A 23,685-nucleotide genomic window follows, 5' to 3' on the forward strand; every position below is an offset into this window, starting at 1 on the left:
CAACAAAACATAATTCCAATGCTACATATAAAATTATGGGGTTTAAATTAGCTGTTATTATTCAAGAAAGAGGTCTTAGGTCATTGTGGATAATTCTCTGAAAACATCCACTCAGTGTGCAGCAGCAAAAAAGTTAACAATGTTGGGAATCATTAGGAAAAGGATAGATTAGGATGTGCAAACTTTTTGGCCTGAGGGCCACTTCTGGGTATGGAAATTGTATGGTGGGCCATGAATGCTCACAAAATTGGGGGTTGAGCTGAGGGCTCCAACTGGGGGTATGGGCTCTGGGGTGGGATTGAAGATGAGAGGTTAGAGGTGCAGGAGGGTGCTCTGGGCTGGGACCGAGGGGTTCAGAGGGCAGGAGGGGGATCAGGACTAGGGCAGGGGTTGGGGCACAGGAGGAGATTGGAGTGCAGACTCTGGGCAGCGCTTACCTCAAGCAGCTCCCGGAAGCAGCGGCATGTCCCCACTCCGGCTCCTATGCAGAGGTGCGGCCAGGCAGCTTTGCGCACTGCCCTGTCTGCAGGCGCTGCCCCTGCAGCTCCCATTGGCTGCAGTTCCCGGCCAGTGGGAGCTGTGAGGGCGGCGCTTGGGGTGGGGGCACTGTGCAGAGTTCCCTGGCGTCCCCTCTGTGTAGGAGCCAGAGGGGAGACATGCTGCTGCTTCTGGGAATCACGTGGGGAGCGAGGAGGTAACACCCTGACCCCACTCCCTGGCGGGAGCTCGAGGGCTGGATTAAAATGTCTGGAGGGCTGGATGCAGCACCTGGGCTGTAGTTTGTCCATCCCTGAGATATATAAGAAGACAGAAAATATCATATTGCCACTATATAAATCCATGGTATGCCCACATCTTGAATACTGCATGTAGATCTGGTTGCCACATCTCAAAAAAGATATATTAGAATTGAAAAGGGTACAGAAAAGGGCAATAAAAATGATGAGTATGAAACAACTTTCATACGAGGAGAAATGAATAAGACAGGGACTTGCAGCTGGGAAAAGAGATAATTAAGGGGGACATGATACAGATCTATAAAATCATGACTGGTGTGGAGAAAGTAAATAAGACAGTGTTATTTACTATTCATAACACAAGAACAAGGAGTCACCAAATGAAAATAATTAGTAGCAGGTTTAAAACAAACAGAAGTATTTCTTCACACAATGGACAATCAACCTGTGTAATTCTTTTGCCAGAGGATGTTTTGCAGGCCAAGACTATAACAGGGTTTAAAAAAGAACTAGATAAGTTCATGGAGGATAGTTCCATCAATGGCTATTAGCCAGGATGAGCAGAGATGGTGTCCCTAGCCTCTGTTTACCAGAAGTTGGTATTGTGTGACGGGATGGATCACTTGATGATTACCTGTTCTGTTCATTGCCTCTGAAGCACTTGGCATTGGCCACTGTCAAAAGACAGGATACTGGGCTAGATGCACAGGTGCTGACTCTCCCCCTCCGCTTCCACCCTAGGTGGGTGCTCCACCCCACTCCACTGTGAGGCCAATCCCGATAAGCTGCGCCCCACCTCTTCCTGCCTATTCTCTACCAAGGCCCTTCCCACATGCCCATCTCTCTCTGCCTTCCATGAATGCCTCCCACCAGTCACTCGCTGCTGCACTAGCTCCCCTACGTGTCCACTGAGCAGCTGATTGGCAGCCAGCCCCAGAACCGGAACCACTGTGGCTGGTGGGCTTGAGCCCTGGAGCATCCACAGAGTTGGCGCCTATTACTAGATGGACCATTGGTCTGACCCATTATAGCTGTTCTTAAAGAAAAACAGAACTTGTTAAATATTTAATTCTCGATAAAAGTTCTGGTTTTACTGAAAATAAAACTGATTTAGCAAGAAATGAAAAATAACTTTCCCCATACAGTATTATTTTCCTGTGCTTGTATGAATCTCTTCTGGAACATGCTGGTGCATCTCAAGCTGGGCTAATTATAGTCTGAATAAATATGAATAGATAAACAAACAAATTTTGGACAATAATGGTTCATATTTTAAAACGAAGACACTATTTTTAATGAGTATGAAGGAGATTTTACAAGCAGTTGTGCTTTCTTGTATGGACTTATTGAACAAGCTTTCCTTCAAAACTGGTTTTTGTGGTTGTCTTAGTGCTCATTTGTCCACAGTCAGAGTTAACCAATGTGATTGCCTATGTAATCGTGAAATTGGTGAAAATACAACTTGTCTTGTTCAAAGTATAGCACAGTGGTCCCCAACGCAGTGCCCACGGGCGCATCTTAATGCGCCCGCATCCTGGCCCCCGGGAGAGCACCCGCCAAAATGCCACTGAATTTCAGCAGCATTTCGGCAGGGATGCCTCTTGATGACGACGCTTGTCACCAACAAGTGACGTCATCGAGAGGCGTTGCTCCCAAATTTCAGCAGGGACGCCTCTCGATGACGTCGCTTGTCGACGGCAAGCGGCGTCATCGAGAGGCATCGCTGCCGAAATGCCGCTGAAATTCGGCGCCTGCCAGACAGACAGGTTGGGGACCACTGATATAGCACATCCAATTATATTGCTAAAGGTGACCCAGAGAAAATCAGTGTGTTTATACCACAGATACCAATGAAGCCAACTTTAAGGAGATGGGACATGCTATTCAGATTATTTAAAACTTTATTATTTATTTAATTTAACTGTCATTGCATATTTCTCTTTTTAAGATCTCACTCAGTTCCTTCCAAATTTCAACAGCATCAGCACTAAAACAGCTATTTCCTTGCATTTTGTTCAAGGCTACAGAAATAGGCTTCAGGGTACTCAGCATGTGTTCAACATTTCTCTTAAGCCCAATGTTGAGAACTTTGGCTATGACAGTGCCGTCTTATTTTTTTCACAATTTTGTTCAAAAACTGTCATCCGATTAGGCCAGTTCTTGATATAGTGCTCAAAACAGTCCACTAGTGAGTTCCATCGCACGTCTTGTGGGAGAGTTGGCTTGGTTCCTCCCACTTTTTTCAGAGCAGCTGCTGCAAAGTAGTTGTTACAGAAGTATTTTGCAATTTCAACATTAGCCTTTATTTTTTGAGACTGAAGTCTTTGGATAGAAGGTGCATCAAATGAGTACTGCAGCCATATGTTATTAGCTTGGGACTCTCTACACTTTCTTCTAAATTTCTTCTCATCTTTGGTACATTTGCAGCATTGTATGACTAAGCTGCATACTAGACTTTTGAATTTTTTTTCAGTTTGTTATAGCTTTTACTGCTACTTTTTGTAAGTATTCTATGTGTTCATTTCCTGATGTATCAATTGTTTCTGTAAGGAAGACATTCCCTTCTTCCGTTGTCACACAAGCATATGCAACAGGATCATTGTGGACAATTTTCTACCCATCAAGACTCAGGTTAACAATTTCACCCTCTAGACCTTTTGCACGCTGCTCAGTTTCTCTTTCAGATGCTTTATCCAGCAATTTGCCTGTGACATCTGCTCTGTTGTGTGGACTGTATCTTGGTCTTAATGACTGAACCATGTTAATGAAATGTGGGTTCTCAATCATACGGAAAGGAGAGTTTGTTGCATAAACAAACCGGGCAATTTTTTCATCACTTACCTCTTTTTGTAATCTGCTGGTTCTTATCACAAATATTTATCTATAGTTGTTTCTGGATGACTATTTTTTTTTCCTCTTTGCTACAGGTGATATACTGTGGCTATGTGACATACACAATGTGACTGAAACTTTGGCAGAGTTATCATTGGCAGATAACTCTGAAACTATAGAAAATGATGGTGATCTTGAAGGTGGATAGTCTTCAGAATCCTGTGTGTTGAGGATGGATTCTTCTAAACAAAATAAGTCAATGCAGTTATTTAATTATTATTACCATACTCATTTAGTATTACTCATTGCATTTGCTGAAAATCAGTACTACTTTAAAGGTGAAATTGTAAAAGGAAGAACTGCCTATTTCAGCTATTTATTTTTTATTACAACTGCATCTAAAATTATAGTACCGTAGAGTAACGACTATATTTTTTGCTCAAACATGAGAATCCAAGAATAGTCCAGAAGGAACATAGGCGGTCCTTAAGAAAGAAGTATGAAACAAAAAAGTTTACCAACCTGAAGATCCTGCATATTCAGACATGTTCCTATCCATCATCATCATCATCAATGGAGTTTCCTCCTGAAAAGGAACACTTCTCATCATAGGCGCCAACATTCTCCAGTGCCAGTGGGTGCCCACCCCCCCGCCTCAACTCCACCCCATCCTTGGTCCCACCACCATTCCAATCGCATCCCCAAAGTCCTTGCCCTAACTCCGCCCCCTCCCTGCCCCTATTGGATCCCTTCCCCAAATCCCCACCTCTTCCTGCAGCATGCCGCATTTCCCCTCCCTGCCCTGTGAATCAGCTGTTTTGCTGCGCAAGTGCTGGGAGGGAGTGGGGAGAAGCAGGACTTGGTGGTGCGCTCGCGGAGGAGGTGGAGGTGAACTGGAGCAGGGGGACGGGGCGGGCCACGGGGAGCTGAACACCCACCAATTTTTTTCCATTGGAGTCAGTGTCTATGCTTCTCGTGATGCTTCATTCGGGCAACCAGGCCTTGCATTTCTTCGTTGCACTGTGTGCATGCCTGTTTTACCTACAGGTAGAGAACTTCATTAAAATATTCCCAAACTGGGTCTCTTTTATGGCCTGCTACCATTATATATTTTCCCTTCTAATGAGAGAATGGTGTGGTAGACCTCAAACCAATGACAGCTACATTCAGGAAGACCTCAAGACTTCTGGAATATGCTGCTCAAACAGTTTCACATTTGTTTCTACTGCCTGGCCCTCCCATCTCACATTTATCTCCAGACTTCTTCTCCTTGTCCAGATCTATTCCGGCCCCAACAATCTTCTATTCATTGAACTTTTTGAAACTTTGCACTTTTAGAGAGAGGTAAGGGATTGACTCTGTGTACACAAATTTGCAGAGGGACAATAGGGTTGAGGTCTGTCATTTCTCACCTCTCTATATATTTATTTAAAAACATTTTTGCTGTTAACAAGCATGTTGTCTCTGGAGACACGAATCTACAATTTTGAGAACTGCAATCTCTGATGGTATCTTCTAAACTGAGCACTGGTTAGATAGAAAGACTAACCTAGATAATTTATACAGAAGCCCCTGGAACCCCAAAAGATAGGGTCCCTAATCCATGAATTATTGGAACTCGTTTACAAAACTTTTCTTAAACATTACTTGAATATATTCTCATACTATAGAATTAGAATTTTTAATCCCTATTCCATGATGAGACATTACAGCCGAAGATATATCTTAATTAAAACTATCTTTTAGATAGGTTTTTTCCTCAAAAAACATTTTTATCAAAAAAATCTGATTTAAATTTAAAAAAATGCATTAAAAAAATCATTGATTTTTATCTATTCTGGCCATTGATGAAAGAAAAATTAAAATAACATCAGGCCAATTTAAATTAACATGTATTCTTCTTAGTAAGGAGTTCTTCATAATTTTCACTGAAATCCAAAGTAAAATTTTTCTCCAGACAGCTACATCTTCCAAAATATACATCCAGTAATGGCAAATGGGTATATTCGCTGTCTTTGTGTGGGAAAAGATAAACAGTGTTATGTAGACCATAATACAGGTCTTAAATTTATCAAAGCCCTGTTTTGAATTATTCTCTGTTAAATATTCTAATACTTTTAAGTTGTTTATACAGGATAATATTGTGGCAAATGCCTTAAATAGATGTTCAGTTCAGTTGCCTGCTCTCACTGTTGATCATCAGTTCAGATGCTTTGGTTGTTCCTTAAATTGCTTCTCTAGTACAGTTATCACACATTGTTTTTTCTTAAAATGAAAACCAATTCATGATGTTTGAAAAATGTACCTGACATTTAGCCCAGGGACTAAGCCTGCCAACTTGAGTGAAAAATGTTTGTGCTGCCATATATACTACAGACTACACTCCTGCAATTTAATGGAATTAAAAAGTTGTGTTCTGCATTTAACATAATCTTCTTTCTTAACATGTTTTAAAAACATGTAACTTACTACTTGGAGTGGCCTAATAGGAAGAAAAAAAGGTTAATATCTGGTTCATCACCTTTGAAATTCATTAAATACATTAATCAAATAAGCTACCTATGCATCTTGTGCTCTTGTTATATCTTCCCCTTTCTTGGCTTCACTTCACTTTTTTTTCTTTATCTGAGTAACTTGTTTTTTTTGTCAGCTTCTTTTGTTGGTCGAATATTTTGTTGGTGAATATTTGCCAAATACCAGTTAAATTAATAATATATAAAATATTTGATTAATTCATGTATATAATCAACATTTTTCTGCTATTCAACCAGCCTTAGTAATAGCACTTTTCAAAGAAAAAATAATAAATGCAATACATACTATAATGAATACTATACATTTCAGATTTGTGGCTTTTGAGCGTGTGTGGCAGCACAGACAGTTTTTCGCCCAGGCTATCAGGCTTCGTTCTTGGGATACTGCATATCAGGAAGTCTGGTCATGAGTTTGGCATACTCTCTTCCCTGGCTCCCCTACATATTTTCATTCCCCATTTCTTTCTTCTGCCTCCTCATCTCTCTATTGTACTTATATTTTCCAATTAATTCCATCAGCATTTCACTTGCTTATTCAGGCATAGGTTGCAACAGTTTTGACCCCATTGCTGGAGGGCAAAAATTACTAGTCACAGATCTATATGAAAGCTAGAGTGATAGTAGGTAGAAACTGTTCAGGGGTCTGGAAGAGATGCCAAACCTTTTCCTCCCCTGTTTGCTTTGCTTAGGAGGTATCTGAAACTGAAGCTCCCCAGCACCACCCTTACAGCTACAAAGCAGCATTTTTCTCCACTTCCTGTCTTCCGGCTTTTGTGAGGATGCTGTGTGTGACTCTTCGGCTTGGTCTACAATGGAGGGGTAGGGTGGGTGTCAATGTAAGATATGCAACTTCAGCTATGGGAATAGCGTAGCTGAAGTCTATGTATCTTATTTCAACTTACTTCCCGTCCTCATGGAGTGGGATTGACGGCTGCGGCTCCCCGTCGACTCCGTTTCCACATCTCACCCCAGTGGAGTTCCGAAGTTGATGGGAGCACCTTTGGGGATCGATATGTGTCTAGATGAGATGTGATAAATCGATCCCTGATAGATTGATCACTACCCACCAATCCGGCAGGTAGTGTGGACGTACCCTAAGTTACCTTGCCCCTCTGCCAGCCTCCTGGCTGTCATGTTTGGGGGATATCTCCATTACTCTCCTTTGGCTTCCTGAATGCTGTGAGGATATTTTTATTGTTCTATCTTCCTAAACCCCTCTGGCTTGTGTTTCTTTTGGTTAGACTCATAGACTTTAATGTCAGAAGGGATCATCTAGTCTGACCTCCTGCACAATGCAGGCCACAGAATCTCACCCACCCACCCCTGTTTCAGTGCCTTCTGCTTCCAGCTTATCTAAGTAGGAGTAGAGTGAAACTGATTTGATTCTTGTCAATTTTGTGGCTGCTCACAGGATTCTATATATACTTATTCATAAGCCAAATTTTTTTTTAGTAAAAGGAAGCATCAGAAAAGGGGGTCGGTTTATGAACGGGTATAGAGAGGGAGAGGTGGGATACAGTCCCTCCCCCCAACAGAGGGGGCAAGGAGAGGCAGCAGAGCCAGAAGGGAACAGGTGGGGCCAGAGTGTCTCTGCTTCTGGCCACGCTGTTCTCCCACCAGCCTCTGAAGCAGCTGCAGCTCGGGGGCTGGCAGGCTGCAGACATACCGCTTGGCCCCGCCCCCCAGAGCAGACTGTGACCGTGCCGTCTGGCCTGCCGGACCACATTGCGGCCACATCGCTTGGCCCCGCCCTCTGGAACACGCTGTGGCTGTGATGCCTGGCCTGCTGGAGCAGCTCCGGCCAGGCCAGAGATCCTCCCCTGTCCCACCCCAGTTAAGGTGGGAAGGGATGGGAAGAGTGTGGGGATCCTGGGCTAGGGGTGGGGTCATGTGGGCGGTGGTCAGAGGGGTTACTCCCTTGACCTTCAGCTTCTCCCTCCCCGCCCCACCCCCAGTTGCTGTCCTGGCCTGTCAGGGTAAGCAGCTGGTGGGCTGGGACACTTTGTTAAGTTTACCTCCGTGCCTGCGGACACTCAAGGTGAACAAACCATCTCAGCCCGCCAGTGGCTTCTCCTGATGGCCTGGGAGCCAAAGTTTGCCAACCCCTGAATTATAGGGTCGGCTTATGAATGGGTCATAAAAATTTTCCATTTTTACTTACCTATCTTGGGGGGATTGGCTTATAAACTGACTGGCTTGTTATCGACTATATACGGAAATTAATAATGACTGTATTCTGATCAATTTTCTGTATCTTGCAGTTTGAAAAAGTTGTGAACAACAACAGACACATGGGAGCTGTCTGCACAGAGGAAGACAGCACTGCATTAGTTAATATTTCCTGTTTAGAAGTCTTTTTTCACAACTATAAGAGTTAGGACATTTTTTTTTAAATAAAGCTGAGGGTACATCTACACTATGGGATAAATTCGATTTAACATAAACCGGTTTTATGAAACAGATAGTATAAAGTCGATTGCACGCGGCCACACTAGGTACATTAATTCGGCAGTGTGCATCCATGGTCTGAGGTTAGCGTCGATTTCTGGAGCGTTGCACTGTGGTTAGCTATCCCGTAGTTATCCCATAGTTCCTGTGGTCTCCCCTGCCCCTTGGAATTTTGGTTTGAGAGCCCAGTGCCTGATGGGCAAAAATCATTGTCGCGTGTGGTTCTGGGTACAGCCTCACTCCTCCCTAAGTGAAAGCAGCCGACAACTGTTTTGCGCCTTTTTTCCTGGGTGAACTGTGCAGACGCCATAGCACTGCAAGCATGGACCCCGCTCAGATCAACACCGTGATCGTGAACGTTGTAAACACCTCACGCATTCTCATGCAGTCTATGGTGAACCATGAACTGCAAAGCCAGGTGAGGAGGAGGAGGCGGCTACGGCAGTGCGGCAACGAGAGTGATGAGGACATGGAAACTGAATTATCCTTAACCGCAGGCCCCTGCGCTTTGGAGCTCCTGCTGGTAATGGAGCAGCTTCTACCCATTGAACGCCGATTTTGGGCCCGAGAAACAAGCACAGACTGGTGGGACCGCATAGTTTTGCAGGTGTGGGACGATTCGCAGTGGCTGCGAAACTTTCACATGCGTAAGAGCACTTTCATGGAACTTTGTGACCTGCTTTCCCCTGCCTTGAAACACCATAATACCAAGATGAGAGCAGCCCTCACAGTGGAGAAGCGAATGGCAATAGCCCTGTAGAAGCTTGCAACGCCAGACAGCTACCGGTCAGTTGGGAATCAATTGGAGTGGGAAAATCTACTGTGGGGGCTGCTGTGATGCAAGTAGCCAAAGCAATCACTAAGCTGCTGCTACAAAAGGTTGTGACTTTGGGAAACGTGCAGGTCATAGTGGATGACTTTGCTGCAATGGGATTCCCTAACTGTGGGGGGACGATAGATGGAACCCATATCCCTATCTTGGCTCCGGCGCACCAGGCCACCCAGTACGTAAACCGCAAGAGGTACTTTTCAATGGTGCTGCAAGCACTGGTGGATCACAAGGGACGTTTCACCAACATCCACGTGGGATGGCCAGGAAGGGTTCATGACGCTCGCGTCTTCAGAAGCACTGCTCTGTTTAAAATGCTGCAGCAAGGAATTTACTTCCCAGACCAGAAAATAACAATTGGGGATGTTGAAATGCCTGTAGTTATCCTGGGTGACCCAGCCTACCCCTTGATGCCATGGCTCATGAAGCCTTACATAGGCAGCCTGGACAGTGGTCAGGAGCTGTTCAACTACAGGCTGAGCAAGTGCAGAATGGTGGTAGAATGTGCATTTGGCCTTTTAAAAGCCCGCTGTCGCACATTACTGACTCGCTCAGACCTCAGCCAAACCAGTGTCCTCTTTGTTATTGCTGCTTGCTGTGTGCTCCAAAATCTCGATGAGAGTAAGGGGAGACCTTTATGGCGGGGTGGGAGGCTGAGGCAAATCACCTCGCCGCTGATTACACGCAGCCAGACACCAGGGCTATTAGAAGAGAACACCGGGAAGCGGTGCGCATCAGAGAAGCTTTGAAAACGAGTTTCATCGTGGGCCAGGGTACGGTGTGACTGCTGTGTTTGTTTCCCCTTGATGAACCCCACCCCTTTGATTGACTCATTCCCTGTAAGCAACCCACCCTCCCCCTTCAATTACAGCTTGCTTAAGAAAATAAAGTCACTATTATTTAAAAATCATGTATTCTTTATTAAAAAGCTCATTATAAAAAGAGGGAGAGAACTGGCAATGTCGCCCGGGTGCGGTTTGGGAGGAGGATAGGAGGGAAGGAAAAGGCCATTAAGCACATTTCAATGTAATGACAGCCTTTTAGTTGGACTGTCCACGGCGGTGGAGTGGGTGGGTGCACAAAACCTTCCCCCACGCGTTCTTACACGTCTGGGTGAGGAATATATAGAACATGGTGAGTACTGAGGGTGGTGACACGGGCTGCAGCGGCATTCTGTGACCTCGCTGCTCTTCCTGAAGCTCCACCAGACGTTGGAGGATGTCTGTTTGATCACGCAGCAGCCCCAGCGTTTCATTCCGCTACTGCTGATCTTCCTGCCTACATCTCTGATCTTCCTGCCACCACCTCTCATCTCAAGCGTCTCTCCTGTCCTCACGTTCACTGGCATCTTTCCTGTAATTTGATACCACGTCCTTCCACTGATTCAGATGAGCTCTTTCATTGCAGGTTACTTCCATGATTTCAGAGAACATTTCGTCTCGTGTCCTCTTCTTCGTCTGCCTTATCTGAGCTAGCCTTCGGGATGGAGTAGGGAGGCTTGAAAAATGTGCAGCTGCATGAGGGAGGTAAAAAAGGGAGAGAAATATTTAAAAACATACATTTTGCAGAACAATGGTTATACTTTTTCACAGTGAACAACACTACTCACCTTACACAGCACATGTGATTTCCCTACAAGGTTGCATTTTGCATCTTAATATTGAGTGCCTGGGCTCTGGTGTTACAGATCTCACAGACGCAGGTCCGGGCATCAGAATTCAGCTTGCATGCGGCCATGGTAAGCCATTGTCTTTCGGCTTCAGCAGCCTTCACTTCCATTCACAGAAGCCAAACCCCCCTCCCCCAATTCTCTAGGATGATCGCTTTACCCCCTCCCCCAACCGCGTGGCTGGTATCATGGAAGATTACTGCTAATCACCCCCTTCCCCTCCCCCACCACGTGGCTGGTAGCTGGGAAGATTCCTGCTAGCCAAACCCGAGAAAGCTCAGCGCTATTCTTCCTCCCCTCCCCCTGCTTGGCTACATGCAAGGAAGGATTTCTTGTAAGCAACAGGCAAACACCCCTGTAGGAAAAAGGCCATCTCTGTCCCCTTAATTAAATTCCTGAATTTCAACCAGGTTACCATAAACGATATCACTCTGCTGAGGATAACAGAGCAAGATAAAGAACGGATGTTTCTTGAATGCCTGCAATTACCGGGACCATATGCAGCTATGCTTTGTCATGCATTGATACCCGATTACTTGCTACATGCATGGCGTGGTAAAGTGTCCTACCATGGTGGACGGAACAAGGCTGCTTTGCCCTGAAACCTTCTGCAAAGGCTTTTGGAGTACCTCCAGGAGCACTTCATGGAGATGCCCCTGGAGGATTTCCGCTCCATCCCCAGACATGTTAACAAACTTTTCCAGTAACTTTACTGCCCGCGAATGCATCCCAAGCCCTCAGGGCAAATCAATCATTAAAAAAAGATTGCTTTTAAACCATGTTTTATATTTACAAAGGTACCCTCACCAGAGGTCGCTTCCATGGCTTCACTGTCTAGGCTAGTGGCTTGGGAGGGCTAGGACGGTAATTCCGTCTGGGTCAGAAAAAGCTGCTGACTGTTGGGGCTAACAGAGTGCTGTGTGCTCTCTTCAAGCTCGCCCTCCTCTTCCTCCTCCTCACCTTCCCCGTCCGCATAATCCTCAGGCATGACTGAGATTACAATCCCTACCACGGAATCCAAGGACGGGAGGAGGTAATGGTGGCGCAGCCCCCTGAAATTGCATGCAGCTCAGCGTACAAGCGGCATGTTTTCGGCCCTGCCCCAGACCTTCTGTTTGCCTCTTTGGTTTTCTAGTAGGCTTGTCAGAGCTCTTTCACTTTCACTCTGCACTGCACTGAGTCCCTGGTGTGGCGTCTCTCCTTCATGGTCTTGGAAATTTTTTCAAAATTTTTTTCATTTCGTCTTTTTGAACGGAGTTCTGTTAGCACTGAATCCTCTCCCCATATAGTGATCAGATCCAGTACCTCCTGTATGGTCCATGCTGGAGCTCTTTTTCTATTCTCAGGAGACTGCATTGTTACCTGTGCTGATGAGCTCTGCGTGGTCACCTGTGCTGATCAGAGGTCCACGCTGGCCAAACAGGAAATGAAATTCAAAAGTTCGCAGGGCTTTGCCTGTCTACCTGGCCTGTCTACCTGGCCGAGTTCAGATAGCTGTCCAGAGCGGTCAGTGGTGCACTGTGGGATACAGCCCAGAGGCCAATACCATCGATTTGCGGCCACACTAACCCTAATCCGATATAATAATACCGATTTTAGCGCTTCTCCTCTTGTTGAGGAGGAGTACAGAAACAGATTTAAAGAGCCCTTTATTTCGATTTAAAGGGCATTGTAGTGTGGACGGGTACAGCGTTAAATCAGTTTAACGCTGCTAAAATCGATATAAACACGTAGTGTAGACCAGGCCTTAGCTTCAGTAGAAATTGAAGAGACTTGTGTGGAAAACTTTCTTGTGCTCCTTGAGGAAAATTGATTAAAAAAATCTCTGGTTATATTTTTTTCCTTCCTGGCTTCATTCAGCAACTTCTTTTTTGTATTATTGATAAGTGTCTCTCTCTCTTTGTGTTTTACAGTGTTTGATTTCTCTTTTTTCCCTTATACTTGTATTTTCATGTTTTATATGACATGAAATATGTCTGATTATAAAAAAGTAAAATCTGTTTCACATCCCAGGGACATTTATTAATATCCTCTTTAAAAGGGAAACTCCGTCTAAAATAAAATTTGAATTATTCTGCTGCATAAAACAGTACATTTAATTATAAGTCTTAAATATAAAAGAAGCAAATAAACTAAATGTGTCTATTTTAATTATATTTACTCTAAAGATATAGTTGAAAGAGATTTCCATTCTTGGCTCTGATTTTTTGAAAGAAATAAAGGTGGGAGATTTTCAAGTGCAGTTGGTTCCTGGAAGAAGCACATTATGTCAGTGCTGTAATGCTTTATCCACAGTTGGTGAAGGACTTCCTGAATTCCTTTGTGCCTGTTTGACTCTCCTGGCATCTCACTAGTTTACCAAAGATCAAAACCTATTCTACATCAGAGTCTCTCTCTCTTTCTCTAGTATTTTCACTACCAGTATTCTTAACTCTTTTAATTCCCATCTCTTAACTCTCCAAGAGTTTGAAATCCTGTGTGTGGCATCTTTAAATAGGAAAGTTACTTTAAATATATTTTAATGCAGGATTTATTTCCCTGTCATCTATCTACCAGTTTGCCCTCAAGATTTGGAGGTTTTATTTCAAGTTGATGTTTTTGGCCTTAGTGGTCTTGCTTGTTTGTTCTTGGGGATAACACTTTTTCCAAAACAAGTTCTTATTGTATATGCTTTTACTAATGGATTTTTATGGGAGTTCTTTGCTTCTGAGCGATTCAGGAATGGTAGGATCGTTGGCAGATGGAACTAAGGTGCTGGGAGTTGGTTCACCTTGTGGGTGAATAATGGGGACTTGTGTTGAAGTTTCATTAGTTTCAGAGATATGTTTACACTGCAACCGGGAGCATGCCTCCCAGCCCAAGTTAGACAGGACATGAGATATCTTTTCTCAATCTGTGAGCTAAAAATAGTAGGTTGCAGCTCAGGCTAGACACAGCTCTCTGACCCAGAGGATGGGCAGGCTTGAACTCTGATGGCTAGTCCAAGTTGTGGCCAGGGCTGCCATGTCCATCCACACTGGTATTTTTAGCTCACCAATGTTGATCAAAGTCAGCACAAGTTTGCCTGCCAGGGGCTGGGAGGCATGCTCCATACAGCAGTGTAGGGACACCCTGAGAGGTCCAAAAACTTTAGAGCGTCTGCCTTTCTCTTACTGTGAGCCTAAGCCTCAGTAAAGCGAAATCTGTGATATCTTCAAAGACTCAGGACTGTTATAAAACCAGAACTTGATTTTTCTTAATTATTAACACTGTGGCATCTTTCTTCCCAAACTTCCTGCTACTATTACCTATGGATTAATAAAATCTTTTGACATGTTAGCCTGGGCTAATTATCTGTATAGTGGACACCATTTGAAAAATGGAGTAGCGTTCTTTGACGAATGGCAGGCCATATATAAATGTGTTCTTTTTTATAATTCAGATCAAATATTTATCAAGAGGGAGCATTTCTAGGAGTTAAATCTGGCAGTTTGTGTCATGGAGATCTAATTGCTATTCCTGCTTCTGCCACATACTATCTGAATTTGGGCAAGTCATTTATGAACGGTCACATTTTCCATTTAAATTGAAATAAAATAATCGTGGTTGTGAAGCCTAACATTCATAACGCATTGTTGAGATTCCCCTGAATGGAAGGTGCTGAAGAAATGTAGGCTATATTTCTAGTTTGTAGCAGTAACCCTTTGAGTGCAGTGCATATCAGTGTAGGTGGCTGCAGCAGACTTGCTACCATTCCATAATCTTTTAATTAAAATAGTTTTGTTTACTGGTGACCTTAGCCCAACTTTCTCTAAATTGGAGCGCTTCCTGCTCAACATTACAATCTCAGACAAAAATCAATATTTGGGATTTTTTCCGGTGCACTCATGTACCTTACTACGTCTCGGAAGCTCCTCAGTGCCCAGGTAGTGATGCGTAGTCACCTACCATGGAAACCTCTTGGTTATTTTGCTTATCCCTTGCCATTACACAGTACCTAAGCTGGTGGCAGTCAGTAACGAAAGTGTTAATGAGATTTTCAAGACAGGAGGGACTTGAATGGTGGAAACTTTTTGTTGACCTCTACTGTTAAAGTCAAAGTATAAATTTAGGAATATTTTTCCTAGTGGCCACTCATAAATATTACTGGATTTTCAGTTGTCTAATTCAATGGGAATGTGGATATTTCTCACCCCTTACTGTCTTTTAGTATACTAGTGTTTTCTGTCGTAGGTTTAGTTATAATTGATCTGTAGAACTACCAGTTTGTTGTGATAGCAGGATAATGGCAGCTCAGCAAATATATGAACCTCGATGCCCATATGGATATTTTGCAGTAATATTCCCAGAATGAAAAGTTGAAAAATTGAAGTAACTTTAAGAACAGTCCCATTATAAACTTAAGAATTTGGGTTTAGATTACTAGATCTTGGGTATAATTTTCAAAAGCGTCTACTGTATGAGTCTAAGTCCCTTTTTCAAAAATGGCTTAGGTGCTTTTTAAATTTTTACCCCTTGTTTAATGTGAATAGCTTCATAGAGCACTTCATTTAAAAAAAATTGTTTTTGGTTTAAACTGCGTATCTTTTTGTTATGAAAGTGACTGGCTGTGAAGTATGCTGTTTATTCCAGTTTGTTTTTAAGATACTTTTGTGATTAAATGAATGCTTTTCCGAACACTAAAGAAAACAAGGCTAAATAATCATTTAGCAATAAAGAACTTGATGACAAGTTAAAACAAAGATTTTATTGACTGAACTGGTAATATACATGAATGTAAAATGGCAAAAGTATTTACAGTTCAGTTGGGAGAGCAACAAAGATGTAACTGTTTTGATGTGAATTCTCGTGTGGGCTGGCTAAGACCAAATGTCAGAATCCTAATGATGTAGGAGTTTCTTTTAAGAGGAAAATTTTTCTCAAGACAAATAGTGAAACAGCACTTTGAAAATAAATTACAGTTTGTCAAATAGGCAAATATATTGTAGTTTACCACTTGTAAGTGGTCTTATTCCTTCCTGTGTATGTAGAGGAACCATAAATTGTTTGCTAGCACAACAATGTACTTTATATTCAGTATTAAATGAGAGATTGGCAGAATTCTTTCAGGAGTGGCAAAAGTATGCAGTAAGCTCTATTTTCCCAGGGTGGGCGGGAGGGGGAAGGGAGGCAGATCTTTTTGAAAAATGAATATAAAGTCTTCAACATATTACAAAATCGAAAGCATTTTATAATTTTTAGAAAAACTTGTGATGTAGCTCAAAATTCAATGTGTTACATACTTGTCAAAGCTTAAAACGAAGCATAGTACAGATTAAAGTATGCATAGTATGTGATTTCTTGCAATTTATGAATTCATTTATTTTACATTTGTGTCCTTGCACAGGCGTCATTATAAAAAAGGAATCGTGCTTTCAGATTTTTGTAAATAAAACTCTCTGTTTTTCAGAAAATGGAATAATCAAATCAGATAAAGTATATGAAGTAATGTTGGCTACAGACCGTTGCCACTATGCAAAATGCAACCCTTATATGGATTCTCCTCAATCAATAGGTAAGAGAGCATCTATCTAAAATGTCTGTCCTCACTTTTATAACAGAGTATGAGTTTGGCATGTGTGATAAGAATATGCAAGTGTTTTACTTTAAAGAAATGCGTGAAAAGTTTATATGGGAGCTGTAGTTCCTCGCAATTAGCTGATCCAGCCTTTTTTTAATTTGAAGATTTGGCTAGTGTAGACTTCAGTAGCCCATTTACTTAGTGAAGCCTCTTAGAATATATTGTAGTCCTCTAGTCAATATTGTCTTCCATTTTGTTACCAGGTGCAGTTTAAGGTGATGGCTTTACTGTATAAAACTCTAAATAATTTGGATCTGGTTACATTAGAGATGTTCTTTCTCTTTGTATAATACTGCAGTTGAGGTCAGCTGATGTCGGTACTTGATCTAAAAGGTTAAAGAAGAAGGGACTGCTGACAGGGCGTTTTTCAGTGAAGGATCATGAATTCTGGAACTTGCTTGATCTCACCCAGAGCCTTTAATTTTTTGGGGGGGAAATGAATCAAAGTATATCTATTTTTTCTTCTTTTTCAGCTTTTATATTGGCTAATGGTGGGATTAGTTAATAGTACTTCTTATTCATTAGTCCATATTGAACTTATTAAACCATATTAAACCAATATAGAAACTTGCCTCTTTCTCAGTACCCCTCATGGCTGTATGTACTGACCAGTTGAGGAAAGTAGAAGAACTTTTTTTTCTTCATTTTAGAGTTGGGCATGTCAGACCTTCTTGTACCGTGATTTTGAATACAGTACTAATATATAATTACACAGTTTAGAGCAGCTGTAGTGTCTCATTGAGGGCTTGCATATGCGATGTTTCATTCATAAGTTGGATAGGAATGTTATAACACTAAATAGCTCAACTCTTACATCGGTAGGTTTACCTCTTTCTTGTTTTACAGGTTTCCAAGCAACTATCAGTGCCCCACACATGGTAAGCATTAGATTTATAACACAGAATGGTTAGTGAAGATGATTAGCAATCTAGTCACTCTCCAGAATAAAAGTATACTTACTCTAACAACTTTCACTATCTATTAGTAGTAGTGTTGTAAACTACTGTAATCTTGCCTGTACTTCTGTCTATCACTGTATATGAATTCAACCTGGTGGAATTGTAATTTATTTAATCTTTTCTTTTGTAAAGAGAGAAATTATACTGAGATGTGAGACTTTTGCCTAGTGATTTGAGACCCAGACAGTTCATGGCTGAGTATTACCAAGTAAACACTAGGAGATATTTCAGTGCATTGATGATGTATCACAGATACTAAAGTATTCTCAGATCATTTATTTCATTATTTGAAATTAAGAATTAATGTGGGTATATTTAGCCCTTATAGTATTTTATTTGAGAAATAAAGTTTGTGGGAAAGAACAGTAAACATTTTCATAGCTTATGCTCTATTTGTCTTTCCCTAAAGTTACCTATTAGAATTCAAAGGGTAGGGACTAATTCAAACTGTCAGTTTTGAAACTTTGGCTTTTTTATATCTGAAAAAGTTAATTTTTTTCCAGAGGCATATACCAAGAAATGAAGAAATCACAGCAATAGTAGCTATGTTGTTCTTCTAGTGCTTGTTCATGTCAACTCCAAGCAGGTGTGAATGCGCTGCGTGCATGGTTCTCAGAAAGTTTTCCCTTAGCACAGGGGTTCTCAAACTGGGGGTCCGGACCCCTTGGGGGTCATGTGAGTATTTCATGGGGGGGCGGGTTGTGAGCTTTCAACCTCCACCCCAAATCCGTCTTTGCTTCTAGCATTTATAATAGTGCTAAATATATTAAAAAGTGTTTAATTTATAAGGGGAGTCACACTCAGAAGCTTGCTATGTGAAAGGGATCACCAGTACAAAAGTTTGAGAGCCACAGCCTTAGCAGCTCCTGTCAGGTTGGCTGTGGAGTCCCTTGGAATGGCGCCTTCATGGCACTCAATATATGACCCTGCCAACCTGACCCCCCCCCCTTCAGTTCCTTCTTACTGTTCATGACAGCTGTTGGAACAGTGCTCCCTTGCTCAGCAAGTGCTCCCTTAGCGTTCTTCTGTTAGTCATTACAGTTTATAGTTAGAGTTAAAGTTAATTTAGTATAGTTAGTTTAGGTGGTAGGTTAGGAGCAGGGTGTCTCCCCAATCCTTAATCCCCCTCAGGCTCTAGGGCATCCCGCGAACCCAAGGCTTTAGACACTGCAGTGCTTGTAATAAATCTGTGCCCATCAGTGACTCTTGTCTAAAGTGCTCTCTCCCCAGACACCAAACGGAAAGGTGTAGAATCTGCAGGGCTTTTTGGACAAGAACCAAAAAGGAGCATGATTTCTGACTAAAACGACAGTTAATGGAATCTTCTCTCCGCCCACAGTCGGCCGCATACCTCCAGGATCTGGCACTGGGCACATCCGTGTGGAGTGTTCTGGCATCCATATGCGACATGGTGCCAAGGAAGGACGCTACCACAAGAGACCTTCAGCACCGGTGCTCCCTGGCACCGCACCCAGAGAGAGCGACCCAGCACCGCTCGACTTCCCCAGTGCCGCACAGGAGACACAAGGAGGCCAAAAGAAGGTGCTTGCCATCTCCAATGTCTGTGAGACTGTCAAGGGATGCATGGGCGCACCCCAGAAAAGACCCAGCGTCAAGTCGGCACAGGTTGGTGCCCTTGACTTCGGACCCCTACAGGGGACCATCGAGTTCGGCATGTAGTGACTCTCTGGCAGGGCATGCCAGGTGGAAGTGTTAGAGCCACCTTTCACTCCAGACACTTTTGAAGCCACCGGAGACCTCATTGAGATGATGGCTGCACAGCCCCTAGCTCTGAGGGACAAGCCTCTTGTGCCAAAAAGACTGGTACTATCTAGAGGCAAGCCTGCTATGATGTGGCACTCGCAGTCCCTGTCTCAGCACCTTACATGGCACTGCTCTTGGTCACCTTCGCTGTGGCACCACTCCCTGGCACCGAGCCTCATGAGAGCACTTCTGGCAACACAACGCTCCCCCTCCCTAACACTGAGGCCAGACCGGCACTGATCCTCAGTGCCAGCAGAGAACTGGCACTGACCTGCGGTGATGTCAGAGGACTGGCACTGGCCCGTGGCACCAGGCCTTCATCCTCGATCGCCGTCACCAGATACACGCTACTGATACCTATTGCCGGATCCCAGACACCAGTCTCCAGTGAGATCGTCCCAGCACTGGTCCCCTGCTTCATCATGGCACTGGTTGTCGGTGCATGGGCTCTCGGCACCACCATGGTCCTCGCGATCGGGATCCGCTTTCTCGGAGTCTGATGCCGACTCATACTATTTGAGGCGCTGTCCTAGAGGCAACGAAGGAGGGTGCTGGCAGCTGCAGCCACTGGCGCAGTGGTCCTTTCGGACCCGCTGGGCTTACCATCAGGCCCAGGGTACCTTTTCAAGGGGGTTGAGATTGGTAGTATCAGAACACCGGCCACCCCATTCTCCTAGGGACAGGAGAATCCTATGCCTGAGGGATCTGAGGCCACTCTGTCCGAACCGCCCCTTCGGGCTCCAGTCGCGGTAGAGGCGACTCCAACATGAGACCATCTGCAGAGTCGGGCTACAGTATCCCAGACTGTAACCGCCATAAGGAAGTGCACTGACCAAGAGGAGGTCAGGGAGCAAGTGAGGCAGGAGGACCCAGTACCCCCTGTGGCCACCGTGTCCTCTTCCCCTGATGAAGCTGTGGCAGGGGCGTCAGCTTCGGACCCTCCTCTGATTGACCATGGGGCACATCAGGACCTCCTTAGGCAGATTGTCCGCAACATTGGGTTGCAAGTGGAGGAGGTGGTCAAGGCTGAGGACCTCATGGTGGACATGCTCGCTCCCAAAGTCCATCACGGGTAGCTCTGACTTTGATGAAAACTGTTCAAAACAATATAAAGTCCTATGGCAGACGCCGGCCTCAATTCTGCCAACTGTCAGGGGTGCAGAGCACAAATACTTTGTCCCTTCCAAGGACTATGAATGGTTATTCTCTCACCTGCAGCCATGCTCTCTGGTCGTGTTGGTGGTTAACGAGAAAGAGAGTGTCAGGGACAGCAAGGACCAGCCCCCAAATCTAAGGAAGCAAAAAGGATGGACCTATTCAGTAGAAGGGTCTATGCCACTGGGGGCCTCCAGCTGAGGATAGCTAACCAGCAAGCTATAGTTGGAATAACTTAAATTCATGGTCCTCCACATTGAAGTTCAAAGCGCTGATCCCTGTGGACTCTGAGGCTGAATTATCTGCCATCACAGAGGAAGGGAAGGTGGTAGCATGGACCTCTCTGCAGGTGTCCCTAGACTTGGCAGATTCTGCCACCTATACCCTCTCCTCAGACAAAGCCTTGAGGAGCATATCATTGCTTTAAACATCTGGGCTACCCCCGGAAGTGCAGCAAACACTGCTGGACCTTCCTTTCGATGGCGTGGGGCTCTTTTTGGAGCAGACAGACTCCAAACTGCACAGCTTGAAAGACTCCAGGGCAACCATGAAGTCGGGAATGCATATGCCAGCAAACCAACACAAGCACTTAAACCGCAGCACAACAACAAAAATTCTCAAGTCCTCCTCAGCTAAGGCAGGATTTTTATAGGTGAAGGGGCAGGAACAGCAGGCGGAAACCTTCCAGCCTCCCTTCCGGGCAAACTTATGGCCAGTCTAAGCCTTCATCAGGTTTTAAACAGGCCTTTTGAAGACTCTCCTAAGGACGGCGCATTCACCACAACAGTTGATCCCATGTTTTCTGAATCATCTATCCCACTTATACTGTGTTTGGTTCCAAATAACATCAGACCACTGGGTTATTTGCATGGTAGAAGTGGGATATTCTCTCCAATTCTGCTTATCCCCTACCTCCCATTTCCCTTCCCTGTCCCTCTTCAGGGACCCCTCTCATGAGCAACTCCTTATCCAGCAACTCCTCGCCATAGGGGGAGTGGAGGAGGTTCCTCAGGAGCTAAAGGATAAGCGTTTCTACTCCCCTTATTTCCTAATCCCCAAGGCAAAGCGGGGGGTCTCGGACCCATTTTAGACCTGCAAGGACTCAACCAGTTCATGGTGAAGTTGAAGTTCTGTATGATCATATCTTCCCTGGATCTGGGAGACTGGTACACTGCTCTTGATATGAAAGACGCATACTTTCCCATAGCCGATTGACCTGCGCACAGATGTTTTCTCTGGTTTGCGCTCAACCACAAACACTATCAGTTCACAGTCCTCCCATTCGGTCTGTCGACAGCCCCCTGAGTATTCAACAAGTGCATGTCAGTTATAGCAGCCTTCCTCTGGAGGAGGCAGGTGCAGGTATAGCCATACCTAGACAACTGGCTGCTCAGGGGCTGTACCAGGGAGCAGGTAGAGTCTCATGTACAATTGGTCAGGTCTACTTTCCAGAGTTTGGGACTCCTCCTCGATGTGAACAATTTAACCTTATCACCGACCCAAAGAGTAGAATTCATTGGAGTTGTGCTGGACTCGGTACAGGCAAGGGCGTTCCTGCCAGAGACCCGTTTCCAGGCCATGACCGACATTATTCAAAGCCTCAGGTGGTACCCGACCACTGCTACAAGGGAAGGCCTGAGTCTCCTGGGACACATGGCAGCCTGCACTATGTAATCAGGCATGCCAGAATGAGGCTCACCCAGATATACCGACCGGGGCACAACAGGTTGGACTCGGTAGTGACGGTGCCAGGACACATACTTGAGTCCCTACAGTGGTGGCTCAACCCCAAGTTGGTATGCAAAGCTGTCCCCTTCAACGGCGCGCTGTCCTCCTTGTCTCTAGTAACGGACGTGTCAGATCTGGGTTGAGGGGCACACCTGGAAGATCTCCAAACACAGGGCCTGTGGTTGCGGGACAAGCTCTCACTTCATATCAATATCAGGGAGCTCAGAGCAGTGTGACTGGCATGCCAAACTTTCCAGTCCCGGCTACAAGATGAAAGTGTGGCAGTGATGACTGACAACACCACTGCTATGTTCTATACCAACAAACAGGGTGGAGCCCATTTCCCCACCCCCCTGTCAAGAAGCTCTCCAACTATAGGAGTTCTGCATAGGACGTCTCCAGGTAAATGGAGAGGGCTATCTCCCAGGAGTGCAGAACGAGCTATCGGGTCACTTAAGCAGATTGTTCTTCAACCATGAATGGTCTGTCTGTCCAGATGTTCTGCATCCCATCTTCCAAAGGTGTGGATTTCCCCGGGTCGACCTATTCACCACCAGGAGCAACAAGGAGGGCCCAATGTTCTGCTTCTTCCAGAAACGCAGCCCGGGTTCAATATTGGAGTGATTTCTGCTACCTTGGGAAGACTGCCTCATGTATGCCTTCCCACCGGTCCCACTCGTACACAAGGTGCTGCTCAAAGTCCTCAGGGGCAAAGTGGAGGTGATTCTACTGGTCCCAGTGTGACCCCGTCAACATTGGTACACCACGCTTCTGGAACTATCAGTGGACCCCTGATCGTGCCCCAGGACCACTGTTGCCTCCATTACTCAGTCCTCCAGTTCCTCCACCTGATGGCTAGGAAGATTCCTGGTTAAACCGCATGGAGCTCCTATGTTCGGAGTCAGTAAGAGAGGTTCTACTTGGCAGCAGGAAACCTTCCACCAGGGCTGCTTATCTAGCCAAGTGGAAGAGATTCACTTGCTGGTGTGCCCAGCAACACACACTCCTCCACTCCATACCATTCATCCTGGAGTATGTTCTGCATCTCAAACAGCAGAGCTTAGCTGTGGCATCTGTCAAGGTGCATCTTGCTGCTATCTCAGCCTTCCACCCAGGAACATCTGGATGCTCCGTGTTCACTAACTCCATGGTAGGATGTTTCCTCGAGGACTTCGAATGTCTATAGCCACAGATTAGGCAACTGGTTCCCACATGGAACCTTAACCTGGTCCTAACCAGGCTAATGGGGCCCCCTTTTGAACCACTGGCAACTTGATCTCTCCTCTGTTTGTTGTGGAAGGTGTCCTTCCTGGTAGCCATCACATCAGCCAGGCAGGTGTCTAAATTAAAGGCTCTGGCCCACCCTACATCGTCTTTCACAAGGACAAGGTGCAGCTCAGGCCTCATCCAGCCTTCCTCCCCAAAGTAGTG

The 23,685-nt window shown here is 44.7% G+C and overlaps 1 protein-coding gene across 3 annotated transcripts in view; it reads left to right on the forward strand.

The window, feature by feature from the left end:
- The window catches only part of PCMT1 (protein-L-isoaspartate (D-aspartate) O-methyltransferase), a 60,574-nt gene that overhangs the window by 11,310 nt on the left and 25,579 nt on the right, over nucleotides 1–23,685 (forward strand). For all 3 annotated transcript variants that reach the window (XM_030556565.1, XM_030556563.1, XM_030556564.1), the window contains 2 exons: nucleotides 16,478–16,582; nucleotides 17,495–17,526. In XM_030556565.1, the coding sequence (XP_030412425.1) occupies nucleotides 16,478–16,582; nucleotides 17,495–17,526 (137 nt within the window). The remainder of the gene's footprint in view (nucleotides 1–16,477; nucleotides 16,583–17,494; nucleotides 17,527–23,685) is intronic.

This window comes from Gopherus evgoodei, chromosome 3, assembly GCF_007399415.2.
Source record: "Gopherus evgoodei ecotype Sinaloan lineage chromosome 3, rGopEvg1_v1.p, whole genome shotgun sequence".
Classification (NCBI taxonomy): Eukaryota; Metazoa; Chordata; order Testudines; family Testudinidae; genus Gopherus; species Gopherus evgoodei.